Here is a 23999-nt window from a genome sequence, read left to right as displayed (position 1 = left end):
AAGAGGCCACACCAGGGAAACGCTTGGAGGGAGCTTTAATGTAGAGCACATCGAAACATGGCGAATGCATTTCGGCTATTACTGCCTTCTTCAGCGCCAGGGTTAGTAGTGAAACCGCAGCCCAACTGCTTGATTTGAATATCGTGATGCGAGCTGATGGGTAGACACCTGCTCCGCCCCTCTGAATCACAAACGTTAACACCTCCTGTGTGTTGCCCGATGCACGGCAACTACAGTTCCCTGAATGCCACATTCCGTGTTGTGAGGCTTTGCGGCGGCGGAGCGGTCTTTCAGAATCCAACCCATGTATATATATATATATATATATATATATATATATATATATATATATATATATATATATATATATATATATATATATATATATATATGCACAAACAGCAGCTCCTGTATAGGAAAGGCATTTATTACTTTCTTATTGGGGTCAGAGCCATTGCACAGGATGCTGCCTTTTATTCTGGTGACGGAATTGCCTGCATTTAGAGAAGAGATGAGTGAAGCGATGAGTTTGCAGGGTGCGAGTAAAATCCCGTGGCTGGCCTTCATCAGGTATACCCTAGCGGCCAGGGGAAGTGGTGATCTGTGGATCATTGATGAAAAATTCCAGTGTAGCCCAGATCAGTTCATACCGGCCTAGGTCATTGGGGTCCCAGATGCTTAGGAGGCATTTGCGAGGTTCCGGCAGTATGGAGATGTTAAGTGCCTGTGAGATTGTGCGCATTATCTTCGTCCAGAATTCACGTATGTGTGGGCATTCCCATAGGGTGTGAAATAATGTCCCCTCCTCCCCGCAGCCTCTCAAGCAAAAGGGATGTGGCGCTCTCTGTATCTTGTGGAGTAGTGTCCTGGTGTAGTATATGCGGTGTAAAATTTTTAGTTGTACCAATCTGAACCTGCTCGAGATTCCTGCCTCTCTCGGGGAGGCCAGCGCCTCATTCCACTCATTTTCATCTACCTCTCCTATTTCCTCCTCCCACCTTTCTTTGAGTTTCAGCGTGGGGTCCTTCAAATTATTGATCAGTTTTTTATATGTGAGTGAGGTCGCGCTTTGGATCATGAAGTCTGTAAGTAACCTATCTTCTAGCGGGGAGGATTCTGGCAGAGTAGTATTTACTGGAATCGCACCCAGTAGTGCATGTCTAATTTGGACATAACGGAATGTTTCCGTGGGTCTGAGGTGATATTGCTGTTGTAGTTGTGGAAATGGTATTACTGTATCCTTGTCCCAAAGGTCCCCCACCGTGGAGATACCTATGGAATCCCAACGTTCAAAGCCCTTACATCCCCTGAGATTACCGAAAGATTTCGTGTCCCATAACGGTGTCATTCTAGTGATTTTTCCTGCCCATCCTAGGCGAGCCTGCGCTACGTGCCATAGGGTCGCTGTGTGCTTGGTCGGACCGATTAGATTTTTAAGTTGCTGTTTATTATAAAGTACTGAGAGCATGCATTCCGCCCCAAGTTGTGCCCAATCTGCTCGATAGGCCGGGTCCTCTCTCGGGGTGTGGATCCAGTAGTTTATTACTTTAAGTTGGGCCGCCCAGTAATACAGTTGAATGTTGGGGAGTGCTATTCCTCCCTCGTACCAGCTTTTAACCAGTTTGTCGTACGCTATACGAGGTGGGCCCGTGCCCCAGAGCAATGTGGTGACTAGCGCCACGATCTGCCTGAAATATCTTGGTGGTACCAGATGTGGTGTGTTTTTCAAGACATAGAGGAGCCTCGGGAGTGCCATCATTTTGTACAGCGCCGCCCTCCCCAGGAGAGTCAGGGGTAGGGCCGCCCAGTGCTTGACATCTGCCCGTAGGCGATCTATAGGTGGCTTTAGGTTACTGGCAAAGAAGTCTGTATCTGCCCGCGTGATGACAATACCCAGGTATTTAAAGGAGGTCGTAGATATGGTCAGGGGGCAATCAGCCCTCAGTCTCGGTGCCGGGCCTTTCAGTACGTATACGACCGATTTTGGCCAATTCAGGGTGTAACCCGACGAGTATCCGTGTGCATTACAAAGTTCGAGCAGGGCTGGGATGCCTTCGTCAGGTGCCGTCATGTAGACTAGCTTGTCGTCGGCGTATAGCGAGACTTTGTCCTCCCACCCTCCTTCCCACTTGATACCTGCAAAGAGGGGAGTAGCCCTGATTTGAACCGCCAGGGGCTCTAGCACCAATGCAAAGAGCAAGGGCGACAAGGGACAACCTTGTCTGGTGCCCCTGCCCAAGTGGAACCTCGGTGAAATGTGGCCATTGGCTACTACTTGAGCGACCGGCTTGGTATAGAGTAGTCGTACCCACGCTATGTATTTTGGTCCAAATCCCATACATTCCAACACCATGAAGAGGTACTGCCATTCCACTAGGTCGAACGCCATTTTAGCGTCGAGGGAGAGGATCACAGCCCTTTCTGAGAGGAGGTGTGCACGGGCCAACACTCCATGTATTCTCCGGAGATTCAGCGCCGTGCTTCTGTGAGGCATAAAGCCTGACTGGTCAGGGTGGATTAGAGTACTTAGGTGCGGTTGCAGACGGGTGGCCAGAAGCTTAGCCAATATCTTTGCTTCGATATTAAGCAACGATATCGGGTGATATGAGGCCCTGTCAGTCGGGGGTTTCCCCGGCTTGGGTATTGCGACAATCGTGGCCGTGCGTTGGTCCAGTGGCAGTTCCATTCTGTCCCTGCTTTCTAGATACATGTTCAACAATGGGGCACTGAGTTCTGGCGCCATTGACTTGTACCATTCCACAGGTATCCCATTTGGACCCAGGGCCTTACCAGATTGTAAAGCCTGGATCGCCAGCTGAATCTCGTCTTCCGTCGGGTCTACCTCCAGGGCTAGCATGTCTTCCTGTGTAATGCTGGGGACTGCTATGCCCGTCAGTGTTGCTGCCGCCATTTGTTTTGTGACTAAATGGTCTGGAGTGTATACTGTTTGATAATGCCGAGCCAAGGCGCAAACTATTTCCTCTGGATGCGTCAGTGTCTGCCCTTCCCCCGTGTGCAGTGTTGGAATGCCTTTCGTGCCATTCTCCCTCTTGTCCAGCCACGCCAGCATTTTACCCGCTTTGTCGCCCACTTCATATATTCTGCACTTAGTGTCTGCAATGTAACCCTTTTCTGTCGCCCTAAGGTGGGCCTGGTACTGCTGCTGTCGTATCAGAAGTGTGTGCGTTGCGGCCGGGGAGGGGTCTGCCATGTGCGCAGTATTGGCCGCCTGGAGTGCTAGTTCCAATTCCGTAAGCTCCTTACGGGAGTCTCGTTTATGCCCTGTTATTGCGGATATGGCCGCCCCCCGGAGGACTGTTTTATATGCTTCCCATAAAACTGACAGTGATGTCACCGTTCCCGTGTTTTCTGTAAAGTATTGTGTTGTCGTTAGTTTAAGCTTTTTCCGAATCTTCGGGACTTTCAAGAAATTCGGGTAGATTGGGTAGAGCCTAGCACATTTTCTTTCTCTGGTGGTAAGTGATAGAGCAATGGGGGAATGATCAGAAATGCCCCTGGGTAGAATGTCCACTTTATCCACCAGTCCCAGTCCCAACCCCAGGGCTAGAAAATAATCTATACGTGATAGGCTGTTATGTACGGCAGAGTAGTAGGTGTATTGAGCGTCCCCTGTATGTAGATGCCGCCAGATGTCTATTATGCCCAGGGCCTCCACAAAATCCGAGAATGAATTCGTGCCACGTGAGTGGGCTCTAGTAGGAAGGGTGTCTACCAGTGGATCCATGATTGCGTTAAAGTCTCCCCCAATGATTGTATCCCCCTCAGGAAGGTTAAGAAGGAGATTGCTTAGGGCAGGTAGTGCCACAGAGTGGAGCGCCGGGGGGATATACACCGACACTATATTAAGGGTTCTGCCCTCCCACTGGCCATGTAGTGCCGCGAAGCGACCCTGATCATCCGCCACTCGGTGTGTTATAATAAAGGGAGATGATTTCTTTACCAGTATTCCCGTCCCCCTGGAACCAGTGGTGAACTCAGCATGTATCGCCATTGAGTAGCCACGTCTATTAAGAGCTTTACAAGTGGAACCTGCAAGATGGGTTTCCTGTAGAAGGACTAAATCCGGGCTTTGTCTCTTGATGGCCTGTAATACTAAGCCCCTTTTTATTTTGTCCCCTAGGCCCCTGACATTCCAGGTTAGCATGCGCAATGGGGGAACTCCCATGCCTACAGGGGAACCTTCAGCAGGCGTGTTGCGAGGCGACCTGGCCATGGATTCGGTGCGGGAGCTTCGCACTAAGTGCGTCTCTAGTATGAACACAGGTAGTGCCATGTGCTAACCCGTGCAGGAAAATGGCGACAATCGAGGCAATGATATAGTGTGAGTGCTGCATGATGACTATGAACAAGAACATAACTTCAAACAAGAAAACTCCAATCCCGTCCCCCCTCCCTGCTACCCTGCTCCACGGACGAACTCCCGCCCGCTTCCCCAACTTTGCAGAGTGCTTTGTCCCATCCCCGCTCATCTTACTTGCTTGTGGGGCTGGTGAGACCCCCCTAGTCACCGGCCAATGCCCGCCCTACTCAGCTCCACCGTCATCGAGCCCCCAAGGGCTGCAAATATATTGTTCCACCTGCAGTCCGTTCAGCTCAGCCCCGTACAGGTTGTCCAGAGTCTAGTGGGTCCCTTTCAAGATCCGATTCTAGTTCCGGTGCATGTTCCCCATTCGTAGGGCTGTTGGATTGATGAACTGCCGTCTCTCCGTTGCGTTGGTGTTGCCTTTCCCTGTGCGGGCGCTGGGGCTGCCCCACCTGCCTCCATCCATCAAGCCACTCCCTAGCTACTTCTGGTGTGTCGAAGAACCATGTCTTTCCTTCAGCCACTATGCGCAATTTGGCGGGGAATAGCATAGAGTATGGTAGACCCTTGTCTCGCAACGCCTTCTTCACTTCCGTGAACGATTTCCTTCGCCTAGCCACCTCCGCCGTGTAGTCCGGGAAAAAGGCCAAAGTCGAGTTCTGAATCTTTATAGGTGGAGAGACCCTTGCAGCCTGCAAAATTGCGTCCCTGTCGCGAAAGTTGAACAGTCTAGCTAGTACTGGTCGCGGGGTAGCACCCGGCTTAGCCGCTCCACCCGGAACCCTGTGTGCCCGCTCCACAGAAAAGAAGTGGGAGAGGCCTTTAGGTTTCAGTTGGGTTTTGATTAGGTCTTCAACGTACAAGTCCATTGCGGCCTTACCTTCCGATTCCGGCAGGCCCAGGATGCGGACGTTGTTTCTCCGGGAACGCCCTTCCTGATCGTCGAGCTTCTCTTGCAGCTGTTTTGTGACTTTCTCCATGCGTTCCATGGCTACTTGCAGGTCCAAGGTGTCCTCAATGAGCGACTTCGTAACTACCTCCACTTGGGACACTCTTTCCGCCATTTTCTTGAAGTCCGCTCTGAGCAGAGATACCTCGGAGGAAATGGAGCCCACTGTTGTTCGGACCTCGGTAAGGGTTTTCATGACGTCCTCTAAGGTTACCTTCGGGGTCCCACCCGGTTCTGAGGCTGTACCAGCAGAGTGGCGGCCGCCGCTCTGTGAGTGTCCAGACTGGTTGTATGCAAATTTATCCAGCTTCGCTTGGGTCGACGTACTCCTTGTACCCTTGCCCGCCATGCTGTCGCGCTGGTGGGGGTGGTAGATATCTTCGGTCGTCGGGTCAGTTCTGCCCCGTGTGACTTGCAGTTTTTCTGATCGCCAGGCGGTCCAATGGGCTCCCTACTGAGAGCAAGGGGCACCGTGCAGTCGCCGCAGGGCCTAAGCAAGCCGATACCGGTAGCTGGAGTGGTCGGTACGTCGGCCTGTGAGGCGGTCTTGCGCAGTTCAGTGCACACTGCAGTGTTTTTAGAGATAAAAAATTAATTCAGTTTAGAGCCTGCCCTTGGTTACATCCAGCTTGCCCTAGCCAAAAAGCTATATTTGCAGTTCAGGCATGACGTACTACCATTACATGCTTTTACAAATAAATGGGCGGACACACCCACTTTGGAATGTCCAGCATGTAATAACTCAATTGCGATGGAGTACCACTGCATTCAAGCTTTTAGGATTTTTAAATATGACACTCTCTTGCCCATTGCGTATTCAGTCTCACGTTTCTTATTTTTCATGTGGTGTGAACGCCGATCGCTTTTAAAGTTGGGTGCTGTCTGACTAGGATGTTGTATTTATTATTGGGCTAGGTCCCTTTTGTTGTAATGTTTTAATCGTGCTAGCTTGTATCTTGTAGCCTTTTATCTCTCCTGAACTTCTATTTTTATTAGAATTTCATGAAATAACATTTTAATGCACATGCATTTTTTTTGAGCGGTTGTACCCAGACTTATGAGCATCTTATTAGGAGAATTGGATGAATGTACTGTGCTCTATTTTTATATGTGCTTTTATGGTCTTAATGACCAAAAGAAAGATCTTTTTTTGAAAGTATCGCGCATTTATCGAACCATGGTCACCCACTGCTCCCCTACTCTTCTCTCACTGAAGACGACTTGGGAGGCTGATCTCGGCCCCTTGGACGAGGACGACTGGCGAGAGGCCTTGGAATCCCCGAGGGGGGCGGCTATCGCAATGCGATTCCGACTCATCCAATTCAAGATTCTCCATAGAGCATACTATACCCGAGAGCGTCTGTGGAAGGCGGGCCTGATTGGGTCCCCGGAATGTCTGCGGTGTGGAGCTGAGGTGGGTACGCTACTTCATACGATGTGGTCGTGCTCTAGGCTGATTGGCTTCTGGAGGGGTGTTTGGGGCTGTCTGTCTGAGGTGTTGGGCTGGACCCTCCCCCGTACCCACCGCCTGGGTCTGTTGTACGTCCTGGAAGGGGTTGGTGGCAATATTTATAAGCGGCACCTGCTCCTACTGGGGCTGGTGGTGGCTAAAAGGGACCTGGCCCGAGCGTGGAAGAATGTGAGGCCCCCCCACCTGACTGCATGGAAGGCTGGTATGGACTTCTGTATGGGCCTGGAGAGACCTATATTTGAGGCGCGAGGATGCCCCCGCAAACACTTTAAGATTTGGAAGAGGTGGGCAGACTATAGGGGTCTGACACTGGACCCTCCAGTGGAGCAAGAAGAGGACCTTTAGCCCCGTACTGGCTGGCAGAGCCCATGTCCACACACATTACCCACGTCATAATCTTACGTCGCTACGGTTAGTACACACATGCATGGGGTTCGGGTGGGTTCCAGGGTGGGATTGGGGAGTTGGGTAGGTAGGTAGCGGAATAAGGTGAAGGTGGGGCAACTGTTTTCTGATATCCTTAATTGCATCATCTCCTTGCTTGGACACTTGGTTAACTGCTGTGATTGTATCGTAATGTCTGGTGGTGTAGTCCTGATTGTGGGCTGCCACTATATTTCATATGCTCATCTTCATCAATAAACTGGTTGTGAAAAAAAGAAAGATCTTTTGACTTGACTTCCTTATTGTCTTTGACGAATCTGCACAAAACTTTGCAAAAAAAAAAAAGGTTCAAATACTTTGGTTCATCGATTCAGTACAAACGACTGAAAGGAATTATATCAAACTTGACACACATTTAGAACTTTCCTTGAGGATGTTTGCTTAGTTGGCTTGGGGTAAATACATTTGCTAATTTTCGAGAAATCAACATTTAAAGGGAGTCTTGGTTTGGGCATGAAGGGGTTACACCCTCAGAAAAAGTAAGAGATATGTTGGCAGTTAGATCCACGGGTCCTCTGTGAATCCAACATTTGAAAAATACTCAAATTCCATTAGCCGTGGGAACTTTTTCTCCCTTCTGCCACTTTGTTTCTGTGGATCCCGACCCGAGAGGATATGAGTGGCTGGCCGCAACATGAGACAAAATGTTGCAGTCGCCATTACAGAACCCGGTGGCTTTGTCAATAAGAAATGGGCACATAAAAATGCAAATAAAAAAGGGGCACATAAGTTGGCATAATCCACTGAAATTCAGCAGTTAGGTTTTGCAACGAACACAACTCACGGTCGTACAACATATTGTTCTCCAGTTAACTGTTTTTGTGTAGCATTGCCAAATAAATTGTTTTTGCATGGCAGTAACAGAGGTATGTTCTGTGTTGTTTGCATTTTAACACATAACTGGTGGATTTCTGTGTTTTTGTGCATTGTAGCCTTAATTATTATTACTCTTTTTTTAACTATGCTTTTTTCAACAACTTTTACTTTTCATTGTGATTTACTCTATTTTGCGATGATGCTGTGGAAGTTCTTTGACAAGCACTGGGGTCATCTGCAGGAACTGGCTTTCTGGCAAACCACTACCTCTGCCTTCCAAATAAAGGCAGACATATATTTCAGTTTTTGGCTTTGATTGGGCTTTTTTTGTTTGTTTTTACAGTGCCTGATACTAATGATCTATACCGACTAGCAAGTCAGGTACAAAATGTCTGTCGAAAACAGCATTGTACACTTTTTGAGTGAAGTTCTACTTCATGGCACGTTTGGTGTAAATATGTTCAACTTTTTGGGCTGTACATGAGCAAAATGTCCTATGGGAACTAAAATGGGAAATAACTCACTATCTTTTAACTTTTCTTCCCATGGTTAAATCTTCACGAAACTTCCCATGCCGTAACTCAGCTGTTTGATTTCACCGATTGCCAAGTTCCATGGAAGACTGTTCATGGGGTAAATGTTATAGGCAATTCAAAAAAACATTTTCTATGGAAAGTATGGCTCAAGCATAACTAGAATAGAAGGCAGACGCAAAGGGTTATGGTGGCTACTGGAGGGCTATAGGTTTGGTCCTTGAAAGTATTTCATGTCTGTGTTCTGGGGTATTATCCCAATTACCTTGATTTGGTAAGCATTGTATTGACTTTAACATTGCTAGCCATGGTAGAAGCTTTTCGGGCCATTACAGCACCACACAATGTGGTGAAGATATATACATTGATATACAAGTATTGGATCATAACCAAAGCTCATGTGTTGCCCACATTTCTTCTTGAATAGTGGAGCACTAACCTTTACCTTCCCTGATATTGACATGGTTTACAAGTATTATGAGAGACGTTAAAGCACTTCACTTGTATTTGAAACAATTATGTTGCCTATTAAAATACTCTTAAATACATTCCAATGAGATCACAACTAAAGCACTGCTGCATCCAAGCATGGCAAGTGAATGGTTGAAGTTCTCTAATCTTCTGGGCACATAAGCACAGGAAATAGCCATGTTGAATTGACCAGAACTGTGTGCAATTAAGCAAGTGATATGCACAGACTGGCTGAGAAAATTGGGTAACGGAAAGGAAATGGGAAGGGTTACAGTGAAAGTTATCTGAAATGTCAAACATCAAGGGATAGCTACTTGTGTGATTCAATGAAGGGAATTAAGATATCACCATTGGATAACATTGGGAATGCCAGTCACCTTCAGGCATAGATGGCAATAAGAGCAATCTGTTCTCTTGAATAAAGGCTCAACAGCTTAGGTTGAAGATAGTAAGAAACATGGCCATTCCTAGGAAGTGCGACCTTCCAACTGAAAACAATATGATATGCCTGTGTTTGATTTGACTTTGGCTTTGAGTTTAATGAATAGAATTCATGATCTAATAGGCGTAAATCCAGATTCAGCTAAAAGAGTCCGGTGCAGTAGGGCCAGTTCAGTTGACCATTCCAAAGATTTTAGCTGATTGTCCCCATGATCAGCAGCAAATTCTTTCAAGTTCCTGGACACTTTTATTTTATTTTGCAGAAACCGAAATGTACTGTCTTCCCAGTTTTGTGCATCTGTGAATAACTGCAAACGTTCGCTGGTACTTCAGTTGGTGTGGGAGGTGGGTGACATTTGGCAAAATAAATTCTTTAAAAAATGACAAATTCCTTCTGCAAGCTACATTTTTCAGTGGGTGTATGTCACATTCAGGCAAAATGTTTCACCTACCTTCACACAAGTGACAATAATAGTTAACGTTAAATAAAGTGCTCAAGCTCCGTGGTCATGAGAGGTTTAGCTAATGACTCTAATAAGAAAATGTAAGTCATGGTGGAAAGGTAGTATCTTTTATTTAGGGAAACCCAGTCTGCTCATTATTTTGGATTCTAATTAATCTCTGATGTCTCCCGTCACCCTTGTGATCCTTTTTAGGTCTGGTGTTAGCGGAGGCCTTTTGATTTTACTAAAATATGTATACTATTCTTACATATTGGTGCTTTCAGCCACCTCTCTTCGTCCATTGATGTATTGTTGTGTAATTCACATTTTTCTTCCACCCACTACAGCTGCATGAAGCATGGGTCAGTGGGTTAGCCTACTTAAGTCACTGGTTAACATCACTTTGAGTGACTGCATTTTGCTCTCCTACAAGGAGCGCATCCACACACAAGCTAGTTCCCCTCAGTATTTTTGGTTTTACTTTATAATTACTTTAGTGTTTCATTTTTAATTTTTTTAAATGTTTATTTGTATGTTCACAGCAACACAGTAGTACAGCATAATAGTTACAGCCGGGGTAGTATATAAGCAGTATACACAGTAGCGGATTAGACAGCCTGGTACGTATAGTTATATCATTATAATACATAACACTATTGATCACAAATAAAATTCCATTATTAGCAAATACAGTTCTTATATCCATTCTCAATCTTCATAATAATCAAAGAAAGAACCCCAAATTTTCATACCCATCCTCTTTTTTCTCCTTGATACACTAATTGAGAAAAGCCCCCACTCCAGTTTATATAAGCTATACATTCTTGCTTGCCATTGTTGATAGTCAGGCGGCTTTTCCTGAAGCCACTCACTAGCTATACATAATCGTGCCACTGCCATAGGAAAAAAAAATAGCGATGTGGGTATAAACTCTCCAAGGAGCTGTTTATGGGTATTTTCCCCAAAAGCATCATAGCAGGTGTAATAGTTAGAGGGACATTAATAACTGATGAAATAAACTTTTCAATTCCTCCTATAAAACAATGAAGCCTAGGGCAAGAGAAAAAAATATGAATACTATCTGCATGATCAGCCTTACATCGAAAGCATTTGCCATCATATCCCTCGCCCCACTTGGCCATGCGTTCAGGTGTGTAATATAAATCGAACACCGTCTTAAAGAATTGGGCTTTTAAATTTGCAGACATTAATGCCTCTTTTGACAACGTAAGTACATCTTCCACCACTATTTCTGAGTCTCTTAAAGTATTAACCCATTTTGCCCTTACTTTCTCAAGATCATCTGTTTTTTCCCTTACCAGTATCTGATACAAAAGGCCTATTTTAAGCTGTTTATTAACCCCTTCTACTATTTTGTTGGTTTGCAGAGTTAACTTCCGTCTGGAGAAAAAATCCCTTATTTGCAGGAATTTAAAAAAATAAGCTCTAGAAAAAAAACCTGCTCCCTTAGCTCATCAAATGATTTACACGTACCATCGTCCAAACAAATATCCCCCAACCACCTCACCCCTTTCCTCTGCCAATTTTGTGACATTTCATCTGAAAATATCGTAGGCAATATCCTAGGTGCATTAAAAGGTATATAATAAGATATTTTCCCTATATCCATTGTACTGGCAAACCATCTCCAAACCTTATATGCACCCAGCAAAACCTTGAAACGTGTACGTTTATAATAACTTCCATCTATTTCAATAAATAAACTCTGCTTCGCACATGAACCTAATACAATTTCAAAAATAGATGGGTTGCTTGGAATATCAGCCGCTATCTCCCCTGTGAGCAATACCCTCATTTTCAATAAAAAGCAAATCACATAATAAAGAAAAAAATCCGGGACCACCAACGCCCCCCTCTCTAATGGTAGCGTCATATACTTCATCGCTCGCCTTGGCTTTCCAGGACTCCAGATGAATTTGCCACATAAAGATTGCAGAGCCTGTATCCTGTGTTTGGGGAATTCCAAAGGTGTCGACCTAAACAAATATAAAACCTTAGGTAGGACAATCATTTTAATGATATTAGTCCGACCAATAATGGTAAAATACAATCGTTCCCACCTATCAAGAGACGTCTTAATTTTAACAAACAAATCGTCCCAGTTAGCATCGACCAGCTCCGTCATATTAACTTTGATCACTATCCCCAAATAGATAGCTTCTGTAACCACCCTATCATCTTTCCATACTAGGGCTTCTGAACACAAGATCTGGATCTTTGATTCGTTGAGTTTGTACCCTGTTACAGATCCAAACTGCTTAGCAAGCATCTCAATCTCTACAATGGCAGTTCCCGGATTAATTGTTACGACAGCGATATCATCCGCATACGCGAAAACGGAAAAGAAATAATCAAAAACATGATACAGAGGGATAAGTATGTTCCGGGTTAATTGTTCTATAAAAGTATTAATATACAGGGCAAATAATAGCGGGGAACAAGGGCAGCCTTGATGGGTCCCGCGGGTAATATTCATAGAGTCCGAGAGTAATCCCATAGCAGATATCCTAGCCTTTGGTGAAGAATAAAGGGATTGTACTGATACAATAAATTTCTGACCGAATCCCATTTTGGCCATGAGTCTCCACACATAGCCCCAATGCACCCGGTCAAACGCTTTTTCCGCGTCAAGTAAAATAAGCGCTAATTCTTTATTCTTCACAGCAGCTGTATCAAATAAAGTAATAACTTTATTTCTGTGATCTACCATACCTCTTTTAGGTATAAAACCACGCTGTTGCTGGGATACTAAAGATGCCATAACTTCAGATAAATGATTGGCCAGAATCTTTGAATACATTTTATTATCGGCATTTAGTAAAGATATAGGCCGATAGGATCCCACCAAGTCAGGGGCTTTGCCTTTCTTGCGAAATACCGCAATAGACCTTAGTGTTTCCTCTGTATTTCCAGTCTGATGTGATAGCAGGATGCTTCTTATGCACATTCCATCTTTATCAGATCCCATCTCCACCAATGCTGTTGTAAATTCCTTTTGGAGGCGTTTTGCTTTACTGACTGCTGTTATTTTACAGCACACTAGATCAGATTGTTTACATTTAAAAGTGTTCTATATTAAGCAATACTCTTTTTACTTTTTACTTTCTCTCCTTCTTCCTTCTTCTCATCTCTTTCCTTCTTTTCTTTCATGCTTCCCTTTTCTCATACTTTTTGCTTTCTTTCTCTTTCTTTCCGTTTTTCCTTCCTTCTCTTTTTCCCTTTTTTCTCTTTCTTTCACTTTTCTTACTTCCTTCTTTTGCTTTCACGCCTGCCATCTTCCTTTCTTGTCTTCTTTTGTACCTGCCTTCTTTCTTACTTTTTCTTTCTTTCACTTTACCCCTTCTTTATTTTCCTTCTTGCTTGCCTTCTTTCTTTCTTTCTAAAAGGCAAGAGGCTTGCAGCCAATGTCCTTTCGATTTGTTCATAACATAGTTACTTCTAGGGGTTGTAGGGGTTCTAGGGGTTTCAGCCAGACTTCATCCTATAGTCTGAGTTTGGAGTCACTCCCACATTCATTAAGGGGTAATATATCAGCCCACTTCAGCCACTGGCTGACTTTACCACAAGTTACGGTATGCTGCAGTTTCACAAGGAAAACATCCGCGAACAAAGTTACGTTCCACACCGCCAGGGAGTACTAAAATAGTGGGGGTTCTTGGAGAACAAAAACACTTTTTTGCCTGCCTGTGTTTGAGATTGATGAGGGCCCGGCATATTCCCAAACAAAGTTTTGCAAAAACCATGATAAAACAAAATAAGAAATGCCAGAAGTGTGGCAGCAAACACCAAACGTATTTTACTTTGCCAATGCTTGCTCCAGTTTCGTTAATGAAATAGGGCTAATTAAAAGGGGATCTTTTTAATAGAGGTGTACGAAATTGAAGAATTCATCTTTTTATCCATTCCTTGAAGTTGTACCAAAAATATAAACAACTAAACGAAATTTGTGAAATTGGCTACTTTAGCATTTCTGGGACTGAAAAGTGGAACACTCCTAGGTCTTTTGTAAATCAATATATTGTTATCGTGCAAATGACTCACTGAGGAAGACAACACAAGCAACATTGCATCAAATGCATCCTTCAGACCTACCCTGATATTGGGAAAACACAAAATGGCTGCATCATGGAGGGAACGGAGTGGTACCTCCACCAGTCAAAGTTGCATACCCTCACAGACGTGAAACTCTTTCTAACATCCGGGCTTTCCAGTTCTTATGCCCCCCACTTCCCCCCCGCCCCCATCAGTGACACCACATTTCAGAGGCTAGGGTGGTGCTTAAAAAACTCGTCAAGGGTTGAACAGGAGTCGATCCAAAATCAACCTTATTTCACTTTGTCTCAATGAAGGATACAGACATGTTTTACCTCTGCTTCCTAAAAATCTAACAAGTACAAGAGACATCCTTGAACCTCCATGTTGCCTCCTCCCTTGCTATCCAATTATGAAGTTCAATGGGGCTGCAGTGAGTGGCAGGTCCTCACTGGGCCCAAACCTGCCAGCTGTGCCACACAACCACAATGCATTAGCGGAGAGTTCATGATTTTGGTTCACCACAGCAACCTAATAATTTAGCCCCTTTGTTGCGCCCACACCAATCCCTCTCCGCAGCAGGACCTCCAGTGTGTCCTTAGTCCCAAAGCAAGGGGGCGCTTTGGGGCTGTACAAGCAGCCACTGGCTGTCCTGTGGACCCCGAATGGGTCTTGTACATCTTAAATGACATTAAAAAGCATCTTGCAATTTCATGAAATGCAGTGTTCTGAAACTTGCAAATTTGTGGAGGTGGAAATACTGTTAATATCTTTCTGTTTTTAAAGCCAGTTGCTTGCAAATTTTAAAGAAACTATTTCTTCCTATGTAATGAAACTTGATTTTACTTACTAATATTCTCATTCTTCCCTTTTAGGGAAGCACAGGTATTTCAATCAAAAATTATTTTTGGTCCTTCCTTTTTGTATGGTGATCCGTAACAACTTTTTACGGTGTCCATTGAGAAATATAATGACTGGGACAGTGGTTAAGAGTCACTATTTAGGGGCAGAAATGTGTGTTTGATAAAAACAAAAGCTTGAAACTTGGCTTTAAAGTCACTCTGAGAAAGGAATGGGTGTAGGGGGGCTGTAGTTGAATTGAGGGGTCAGGTTCCTAAAGGAGCCCATACATCATAGTCCAATTGCCAAATATAGGACACGTTTCAACTGGACTGCAAGGTCAGGGCTGTCACTTCCTTGACAATCTTTACACGAGGAAACTGTGGCTGGTATTTCCACTTTAATCTAGCAACAGCCAACACCTGGCAATGAATGCCATTGTGGGCTTGCGTCTGGATTACTCCAACAGCTTTTATGTGTGCATAAAAGATCTCTCCTGGCCCAAATGTAGTTCATTCAAAACCAGGTGGCCTGGGTGTTTATAATGGTCCCAGACTGTGTTGAGCTGTTCCCATTCTCAAAATTCTGCACTGGCTGCCCATTCGAGAGTGAATAACTCGCTCAGAATCCATCTACTGCAGTGCGTGCCAGATTCCTGGTTAAAATTTGAATTAAATATTGTTCAACTTGAACTCTGGACCCAGCCCAACATTTATTGCTGAATGTGCCAAGATTCTGTAGAGCGCGGCGCTGGGAGGCTGCTCGTTATTGTTGTTGACTGAGTTTCTGTTGAACTCAATTCCTACTCATTTGAAACTTAGCCATACTCATCTACAGTTCAGGAAACCCCCTAATTCCTGGCTCAGTGCTAAATTACTGGCATAGTCATCACTGCTCTCCATTCTCTCAAGTTAGTTACACGATCGCCTAAACATCTTTATGGGGGCTGTGCACATTTTCAGTGCTCTATATACATGTTTCGCACATCTACAAATTTTTTGGGTTTACAAAGTGTATGCTTGGAAATCTTTCATAGTTTTCCAGGCATATGCCTGTTTCCCATAAACCTCTAAGGCTACAGGTTGTCTGGAAACCAATCAGAGAGTTTAGAGTTAGAGGAAATGAGCACTTCTACACAGTTTCCTTTGTTTCTTTTCCTCAAAAGGAAAACATTATTCACTCCATCACTTGAAAGCATTGGATTCTCTGGGGCATTTGCCCACCCTAAGTGCATACTTAAACTAACCATTTTAGAATACTTTTAAATGTAAATTTATGATACAAAATACATTGGAAATGTTTGTGAATAAGCACTAAATTATGATATTGTAAGTATACCAACATTATATGTTATATGTTTGCAGGTCATGAATCAGAGAATAATTTGTGGGCAGAGATGACACTTTTATTTCACCTAAGTGCAGAAAAGGTTTAGTGAGTTATCCCGTAGGTTGATTGACGAGTAAAAAGATGTTCAGTGCTTCCGCAGAATGAGTGCCATTAAAGAAAAGTTTTAGGTGAAGACAGCAATGCAAATTGAGGGCCTCAGCATAGACATACATCAATAACACCCAGGTAGAGACTGTGCAGACTGCAGCTCTGTGACATAGTATTGTCCCACGCTTGCCCTGGGCACTGAAAGCTTTTTTTGCCAATGGTAAATGTACACTCATTTCATCAAGGCAAACACCATTGCACCTGGTGGTAGGGACTTCCAGGCTTTACCGACCTCTCCTAGGTTTGAAGAAATTACCTACAGGTCAAAAGCTTTCTTGTCAAAGCTCTGGTCATGCATGACCCAAGTAAGTCTGATGGAAGTCACGTAGCATTCTTGCCCTGGACCACTGACCTCGGTAAAGGATCGCAGCAGGTAGTTGATGGTAATCCACCCAAGAGACCCCTCTTCCTCCCCGGTGAGAATCCGCGCACCCTGGAAATCCAGAGGGTATGTCTTGATGGTCTTGGACACCTCAGCTAAGATTTGTTCTGCTTGTGTCTGGTTTTTCTTTCTGAAACAACACATCAGGAAGGCTTTCAATCAGTTGTAAAAGATGTGCCTTATCATTTTTCAAAATCAGGCCAAACAAATAACATGTACTTGGTAATCCACAGATAAACAATAGCTATGTGAACAAGCTTTGCTAATTATTTCCCATGTGTTTTTTTATTATAGCACCTTTTATGTCCTCGCAGCAAACAAACACGAGCAGAATAATCAATCAATTTTGCCCTTGCTTGCTCTTGACAAGAAGACCATACATTTCCTCTAACCTTTCCTTTACTTATGAACTAGAGTTGTAGCACAGTTGATGTCCAGGTGTTTTGAAATAATTTTCAGTTTTACTTCTGCCACCTCTGCTGTGATGTTGATTCATGCGTTCACAGGTCTTCGTGGAAGAAATATGTGGTACAATAAATGTTGTGCTTCCTACTCTGTCTTGTATTGTGACCTCATTCTAGGACCATAAGAGGTAATTTATAACTAGTGCTTCCAGTGGCGTTGCTAGACATTTTGCCGCCCTTGGCGGTCTCGGTGGTGGCCGCCACCCGCAGCGGCCATATGTAAGAGTGGGGGCAGGGGCGGCTCTAAGCTCATGGCGGCCCTGGGCAGGGAGCGTAGGTAGGGGCCCCAGAAGAGGCGGTCCGGGCGGGGGCCCTAAATCCCTGCCAGGGGCCACCACGCAAATATGTATCCATTCTCAGAGGATTATTATATTAAGGTTATATATTGGCGTGGCGCCCCCTGGGGTTTGGCGGCCCTCTGCAGCTGCACAGCTTGCACATGCCTAAGGCCGCCCCTGGTGGGGGGGAGGAGGTGTGCCGCAGATTCCTGCAACGGCTGCAGGTAACAGCGGGGGGGAGGCTACTGCTCCCAAAACTCCCTTGCTACGACACTGGTTTCTACTTCCATGCAGAACAGTGATCGTACATTCACAACCCACATTCCGATGAGTGTCCGTGCAATACCCTCATCTATACACTAACAATACGCTTGCTGTAAACTCACAATTGAGGCTCTCAATACTTTCTTTTACAGATTTCTTTTAATTTATTCGTCCTACTGCTTCTCCGAGTGAATACTTACAAGTATCTCTACGTGCTCACTCTTACTCAAATTCGAGCTATGATTTCATTGCATACATTTATTCACAGCTTCACCCTACATGCCGTTGTTGTGGTAACAGACTGATATTTCATCAAGCCTACTTAAGAAGTTATCTGCTGATTTACTTTGCTCATTACTCTAATCCACAGAGCCTTTCCCAATTCTTGCTATTCCCAGACAGCAACACGCCGAATTTCTCAATTTCTTTTAACACGAACATGCTACAACCCATTTTGCTAGCTAGTAATCTTCTGTTTTTAAAGAGCTATCCATGGCAAATGTTTTGTTTCATGAGGAATGTACCATGATTAGCACCACATTGAGTTATAGACACATGCACGCAAAAGACTGTGTCTGGATTCTAATCAGTCTAGTGTTTGCACACTGTAATTGTTTCTGAAGATGATTTTATCTAGTGCCTTAATTTACCTTCAAGTGCCTGTTATACACGGAACATGTACATTTACAGTACCTCAGATGTGCACAATGCTGTTTATTGTAGCTTGTGTACCAGAACTTAATTTGTGCCGGAGGTAACCACCACTTAGTTTTAGGGACAAGAGCTAATTTTTCAACCATAAACTTTACCTCAGAGCAAGAGAGAGAAGGGCAGAAAAGAGAGAAAGGAGGAAAAGAAAGATAGCAAAGAGTACACAAGGAGAAGCAGAGATGAAAAAAGAAGTTGCAAAAAGAGACACAAGTGTAGGGTGGTAGGAAAAAAAAAGCATGAGGTGGAAAGTATAATTTGCAGCTGCGGTATCTAGCAACCCTGTGTTTCGGCAGCCCCAGTGGCGTGCTCCTGAGGAAATCTTTAGGCTTCTGCACTTATTTTTTACATATTAAGCACAGATGTGCCTTTTTGACTGTCCTTGTTTTTAGGTCTTGCCTGCGCAGTGCGCATGCACTGCATAGGAGGACCTTTAGCCGTCGTTCAGCTTTTTTCCAAAGCACATACTCGTTCTTGTGGCGGCATACAGCTTGCGGGAGTGCGCGAGTATGTGCTTTGAAAAAGAGCTCTCCCCAGCGCGCGCGCGCACCACTCGCGGATGCACCCCTCCGCCTCTCTTTCTCCTGCTGCAGCACGTGCATTTCAAACAGCCCTGCTCTCCGCTCGTTTAACGACTCTGAGAGGGACTGGAGTGTTTTTGCACCGAGGGACTAGCAGCTCTCTGCCTTTAATTTGCTAACCAAGCTTAATGCCCCCTCTATCTCTTTAGAACTTGGGAGGCTTGGATCCGTGGAACTGATGTTTTCAGTCTGCACAAACAAATGCTTTAGTTTTGCAGAACTCCTGGACCATATCCCTGATGATTTAAACCCGGAACCTAATATCAAATACCTAACAGCCCATCCATCAGCCGAGCACATTCTTTCAAGGGCTTGTATATTGTGCCAGCCCCTTTCACAAACAGCCCCCCCACCACCAAGATGGCACCAGAATGAAAGTAAGAGGTGGTCAGACACACTCCAACCAGCATCAGGGTAGGTGCTGTCTGCAGAACATGTTTGTCGAAACGTGTAGACTTTTAATAAGGGTATTTTTGATTGCTTACTGAAGTGCTTCATGCAGAGTCAAAACATATGCCACTTCAGAGCGCTTTGTTCTTCACATAAGGACCAAGACTTTTTTTAAAAATTGTATTTATCTTCATTTATGCAATGAACCATAGCAAGGTAAGTAATCACAGAAGAGAACAAGCAATGGCATAGCCAAAAGGTCTCGCCTTTGGGAACTCATAAGTGTTTAGCCATGCAACACTTGATGTTGTTGCACCAAGGATATTGTGCTGCATAACTAAACACTTATAAGGTCCCAAAGGCGAGACCTATTGGCTATGCCAATGCTTGTTTATTGGGCTTTCAAGTAATATTGTTCTTGATTATGCAAGCCTGACGCAAACATAGGTTTGTTGAAAACATGTCTTTCACTATTTATGTATTTTTGGATAGACGGTGTGTGGAAAGCCAGAAACCGAGTGTCATGACTTATTTGCATTTCAATTAAGGGGAACCCCATTTGGATTATTTGTTGGACACAAATGGGAGATGGGTGCGCTTTTACTGTTCAGATTTGGGGCAGGTACAGTAACATTCTGTTTATGTTTCCCTCTGGGGCATCATCATGTGCTTGACTCGAGGATATGCCCATGTAATATAAAGAGACAAAGCAACTATGATACATTTTCTCTTTTTTTGTGGTTACTGGGCCAGAAATCCGACCCTTGGTATTTGCGACTCGCAAATTGCGACAAATAGCGAATCGCACTTTGCGAGTCGGAATGAAACAATGTACAACAGTGTCTGAGACACTGTTTGCGATTCCCAATGGGGTCGCAAATTGCATGCCTGATGTATATTAATGAGGCTGTCACAATTTGCAACCCCATTGAGAATGGCTGGCACTCCGAGGGATGGTGGCCAGCTGGTGTCAGCAGACCACTATGTCTGGGACTGCTTTGTCAATAATGTTTTTTTTTTTAATGCATCCCGTTCTCTTTAAAGGAAAATGGGATGCATTTAAAAAAAAGAAACATTTTCGTTTCATTTATTAAGGGCAGGTAGTGGTCCCTGTGAACACTGCCTGCTCTGAAAACATTTTTGCGCACCCATTCACAAAAGGGAAGGGGTCACCAGGGGACTCCTTGCCGTTTGCGAATGGAACTGCAAGTGTTTTGCGACCCCAAATGCGGTCGCAAAACATTCTTACATAGGGGTCAGAGTCACTATTAGGAAGGGACGCCTTTGGACCGCCCCTTCCTAATAGCGAGTAGCTAATCTTATTTAGCGAGTCGCAAAACAATTTGTGACTCGCTAAATAGGATTAGTACATGGGTCACTGTTTTTTTACAGGCACAAACAGGTATACAACCCATTTGCGCACGCAAAACAAGGTCGTACATCTGGCCCACCATGTACTGTACACAAAAAGATTTCTGGTGCCCCATATGTTATGTTATGTTATGTTATACTTTTATTTGTATAGCGCACGGCTACTCAGAAAGAGTGTCCCGGCGCTTTGTACAGGCAGCTCAGCGTTAACAAACATAACAGCATACAACAGAAACAGAAGTAAAGAGAAACAACCTAAAGGTTAAAAAGCCAGGTCTCAAGGCTCTTCCTAAACAGGAGCAAATTGAGAGTACTGCGTAAAGCCAACGGTAAAGAATTCCACAGCTGGGGGGCCCTGAGACTAAAGGAAGGGCCCCCGGTGCGAGCCTTCCGCACTCGAGGGACCACGGCCGTGAACAGAGATTCCGACCGAAGTGAGCGAGCTGGACGATAGAACGCCAGCCTTCGCTGCAGATACCTTGCTCCCGAGCCAAAAAGTGCTTTATGCACCAAAGTCAGAGTTTTAAACATAATCAGCTTCCGGATGGGCAGCCAGTGAAGCGACCGGATGCTCTTGCTCGCCTATGAAGGCCAAAGATGGCGCGAGCCGCGGAGTTCTGCACCACCTGCAGCCGCTGAACCAAATAATCCGGAAGCCCTAAATAAAGGGCATTGGCATAGTCCAATCTAGAGCCTATTAAGGCTTGAACAGTGATCTTTCTGTGCTCCTCTGTAAGCAAAGGTACAAACTTATGGAGCATCTTCAGGATACCAAAACAAGTGCCCGCCAGACCAAGAATGTGAGATCTTAGCGTGAGATTGTTATCCAGCTTGACTCCCAAGTTTTTGGCCACCTGAGATGACTGAGCAGGGGGACACATGTCCGTTGGCCACCACTCCCGCCATTCGGGGTCTGCGGCACAGCCAAAGAACAGAACCTCCGATTTGCTGGAGTTGGCCTTAAGGCTGTTCCGCTGGAACCAGTCAAAGACCATCCCCAGACACCCCCGAATGCTCTCTCCATCGAATGCCTGATCTTTCCTGCACGTAAAGAGCAGTTGCGTGTCATCCGCGTAGGACACAATCTGGGCCCCAAAAGCCTCCACCATTGCCGCCAGAGGGGTCATAAAGATATTAAAAAGAGTCGGGCTCAACACAGAACCCTGTGGAACTCCGACTCCCAAAGGCGGCATCTCAGCGGAGCTCGGGGAGGCCCAGACCGTTTGTCGGCGGCCCTCAAGAAAGGTGTAAACCATTTGAGCACCGTCCTCCTTAGACCGATGTCATAAAGTCTGGCGAGGAGCGCCTCATGGGGGACGGTGTCAAAGGCCGCCGACAAATCTAGCATGACAAGCATGGTCTTGCCTCCTGCGTCCAGTGTCTCCCGAATAACCTCCGACACCTCAAGGAGAGCCGTCTCCGTACCTAAATTAGGCCGGAATCCGAATTGTGAGGGGTGCAGTAGGTCATTTGATTCTAGAAAGCCAGAAAGAACGCCATGCACATGCTTCTCCGTGATCTTAGCCAGAGCCGGGAGGAGGGAAATTGGCCTGTAATTGGCCAGAACCTCGGCAGCGAATCCAGGCTTCTTAAGGAGGGGGATCACCATAGCCCTTTTCCAGGACCGCGGGACCCAACCCTCCCTCAGAGACGCGTTCAAGAGAGGATTGACCAATGGGTTCACCACCGGCACCCTCCTGGCCAAAAATTTGGCCGGACAGGGGTCTAATGGCGAACCTGATTTAAGACTGGCCAGAAGCACCAGGGAGGCATCGCTAGAAACAGGGGGGAACTTCGCCAAAACAGCAACTGGCATGGACGATGGAGCAGGTCCAGCCCCAATGCTGAGAAACCCTTCATCGGACCTCTCTGAAAATGAGGCCTGGATCGCTTTGATCTTATCCGTAAAGAACCTGGCAAGATCACAGACCCACGAGTCAGATGACACTAATTGAGGCAGATTGGATCTAGGGGCCGTAAACTCCCTCACCACAGTGAAGATCTCCTTACAAGAGTTATGAGACTTAGAAACATATGATCTTGTATGCAGGCTTATCATGACTTACAAACTTTGATTGATGATGCAACCTGCCGTTGTGTTGGTATGTTTCTCCAAGCTGCAGTATCATCTAGGAGGACAATGTTAGTGGACTGATTTTATTAATAATTTTCCACTTAGGTTTTTAAATATTTATCTTGCAGTATGAGTTCCAGATTTATTGTGATTGCTGTTAATCTGTAAAAAGTGTCATTTGATGAGTTTTTAATAATAATGATGAGTTGTGGACTGAGGTGCCACTGTTTTCTCTTTGTAGGAAATGTGTACGATAATGTATAATTTGTATGCTTTTATGGCTATCTTCTATTGCTGAATAGACCTGTTGCTGAATCTGAATCTTAATATGTATTTATCTAAATTGATAGTAAAGTTATACTTGTTTATTTTGTTGTTTAAGATCATGTTATTTTCCAGAAGAGACGAAACGTTAACACATCTTCACCTTCACATTTTGTTTTATTTTACAATGTTATTTTGGTACGTTTACAACTGACAGACGTATGTAATGTTGGATTTTCCTTCTGGCGTCTTTTTCAAAAAGTGTTTTGCACCACTTTATTTCATTCACTGTGAAACTGACCACTGCACAGACTCCAACTTCAGTTTGGCACCAGATTGTTTTTCCATTCGATGCTTTTATAATGATCAAGTAAGCATCTATTAAAAAAATGTACTTAAATCGATCCTTAAAAGGTGTAATTTTGCTTATTTCTTCTTTATTGAGGTGTCTGTGTAGTGGCTTACCATGGCTGTAAACATTTCTGTAGCTTCTTCGAATAATAGTCATACATGTATATAATAAAATCTTTGTAAATGCAACCAAGCTGATTTTGGATCTAGGGAAGTCTGATCTGTTAAAATGTCATTTTTTTTAATAGACAAACATTTGATTGGAAGGGTATTAGCCTTCATCAGGACATCCATTAGCACATTCAGATACACATCACATCATCCTCTGCGTTAACGCACAGTTTAACACAGAAAGGCGTCTCCTTATCACATCCTGGATATTATTGCCTGACTGCAGATGGCTTGAATGTCACATAGCTCTTCGAAACAGAAGCACCCAGCTTTCAAAGCGTGAATAGAATCTTCATTTTATGAGTTTTCAGATCCTCAGCTTTAGAAACATGAAAACAGAAAGCATCGGTGCATTACTCAAACCGACCAATGAGGAATCGTGGCTGGAGTCCTAAATAATGTATGCTGGTCCACTGATG

At 44.6% G+C, this 23999-nt stretch overlaps 1 protein-coding gene across 2 annotated transcripts in view; it reads right to left on the bottom strand.

Annotated features, from left to right (window-relative positions):
• Window positions 1-23999, bottom strand: part of LOC147710516 (ectonucleoside triphosphate diphosphohydrolase 8-like) — a 615095-nt gene that overhangs the window by 511345 nt on the left and 79751 nt on the right. For both annotated transcript variants that reach the window (XR_015295864.1, XM_086921187.1), the window contains exon 5: window positions 16635-16794. Coding sequence is in view for 1 of the 2 variants with exons in the window: in XM_086921187.1 (XP_086777313.1) it covers window positions 16635-16794 (160 nt within the window). In the remaining variant the exon portion in view is untranslated. The remainder of the gene's footprint in view (window positions 1-16634; window positions 16795-23999) is intronic.

Source organism: Lissotriton vulgaris, chromosome 5, assembly GCF_964263255.1.
Source record: "Lissotriton vulgaris chromosome 5, aLisVul1.2, whole genome shotgun sequence".
NCBI lineage: Eukaryota > Metazoa > Chordata > Amphibia > Caudata > Salamandridae > Lissotriton > Lissotriton vulgaris.
This window is presented reverse-complemented; position numbering and strand designations above follow the sequence as displayed.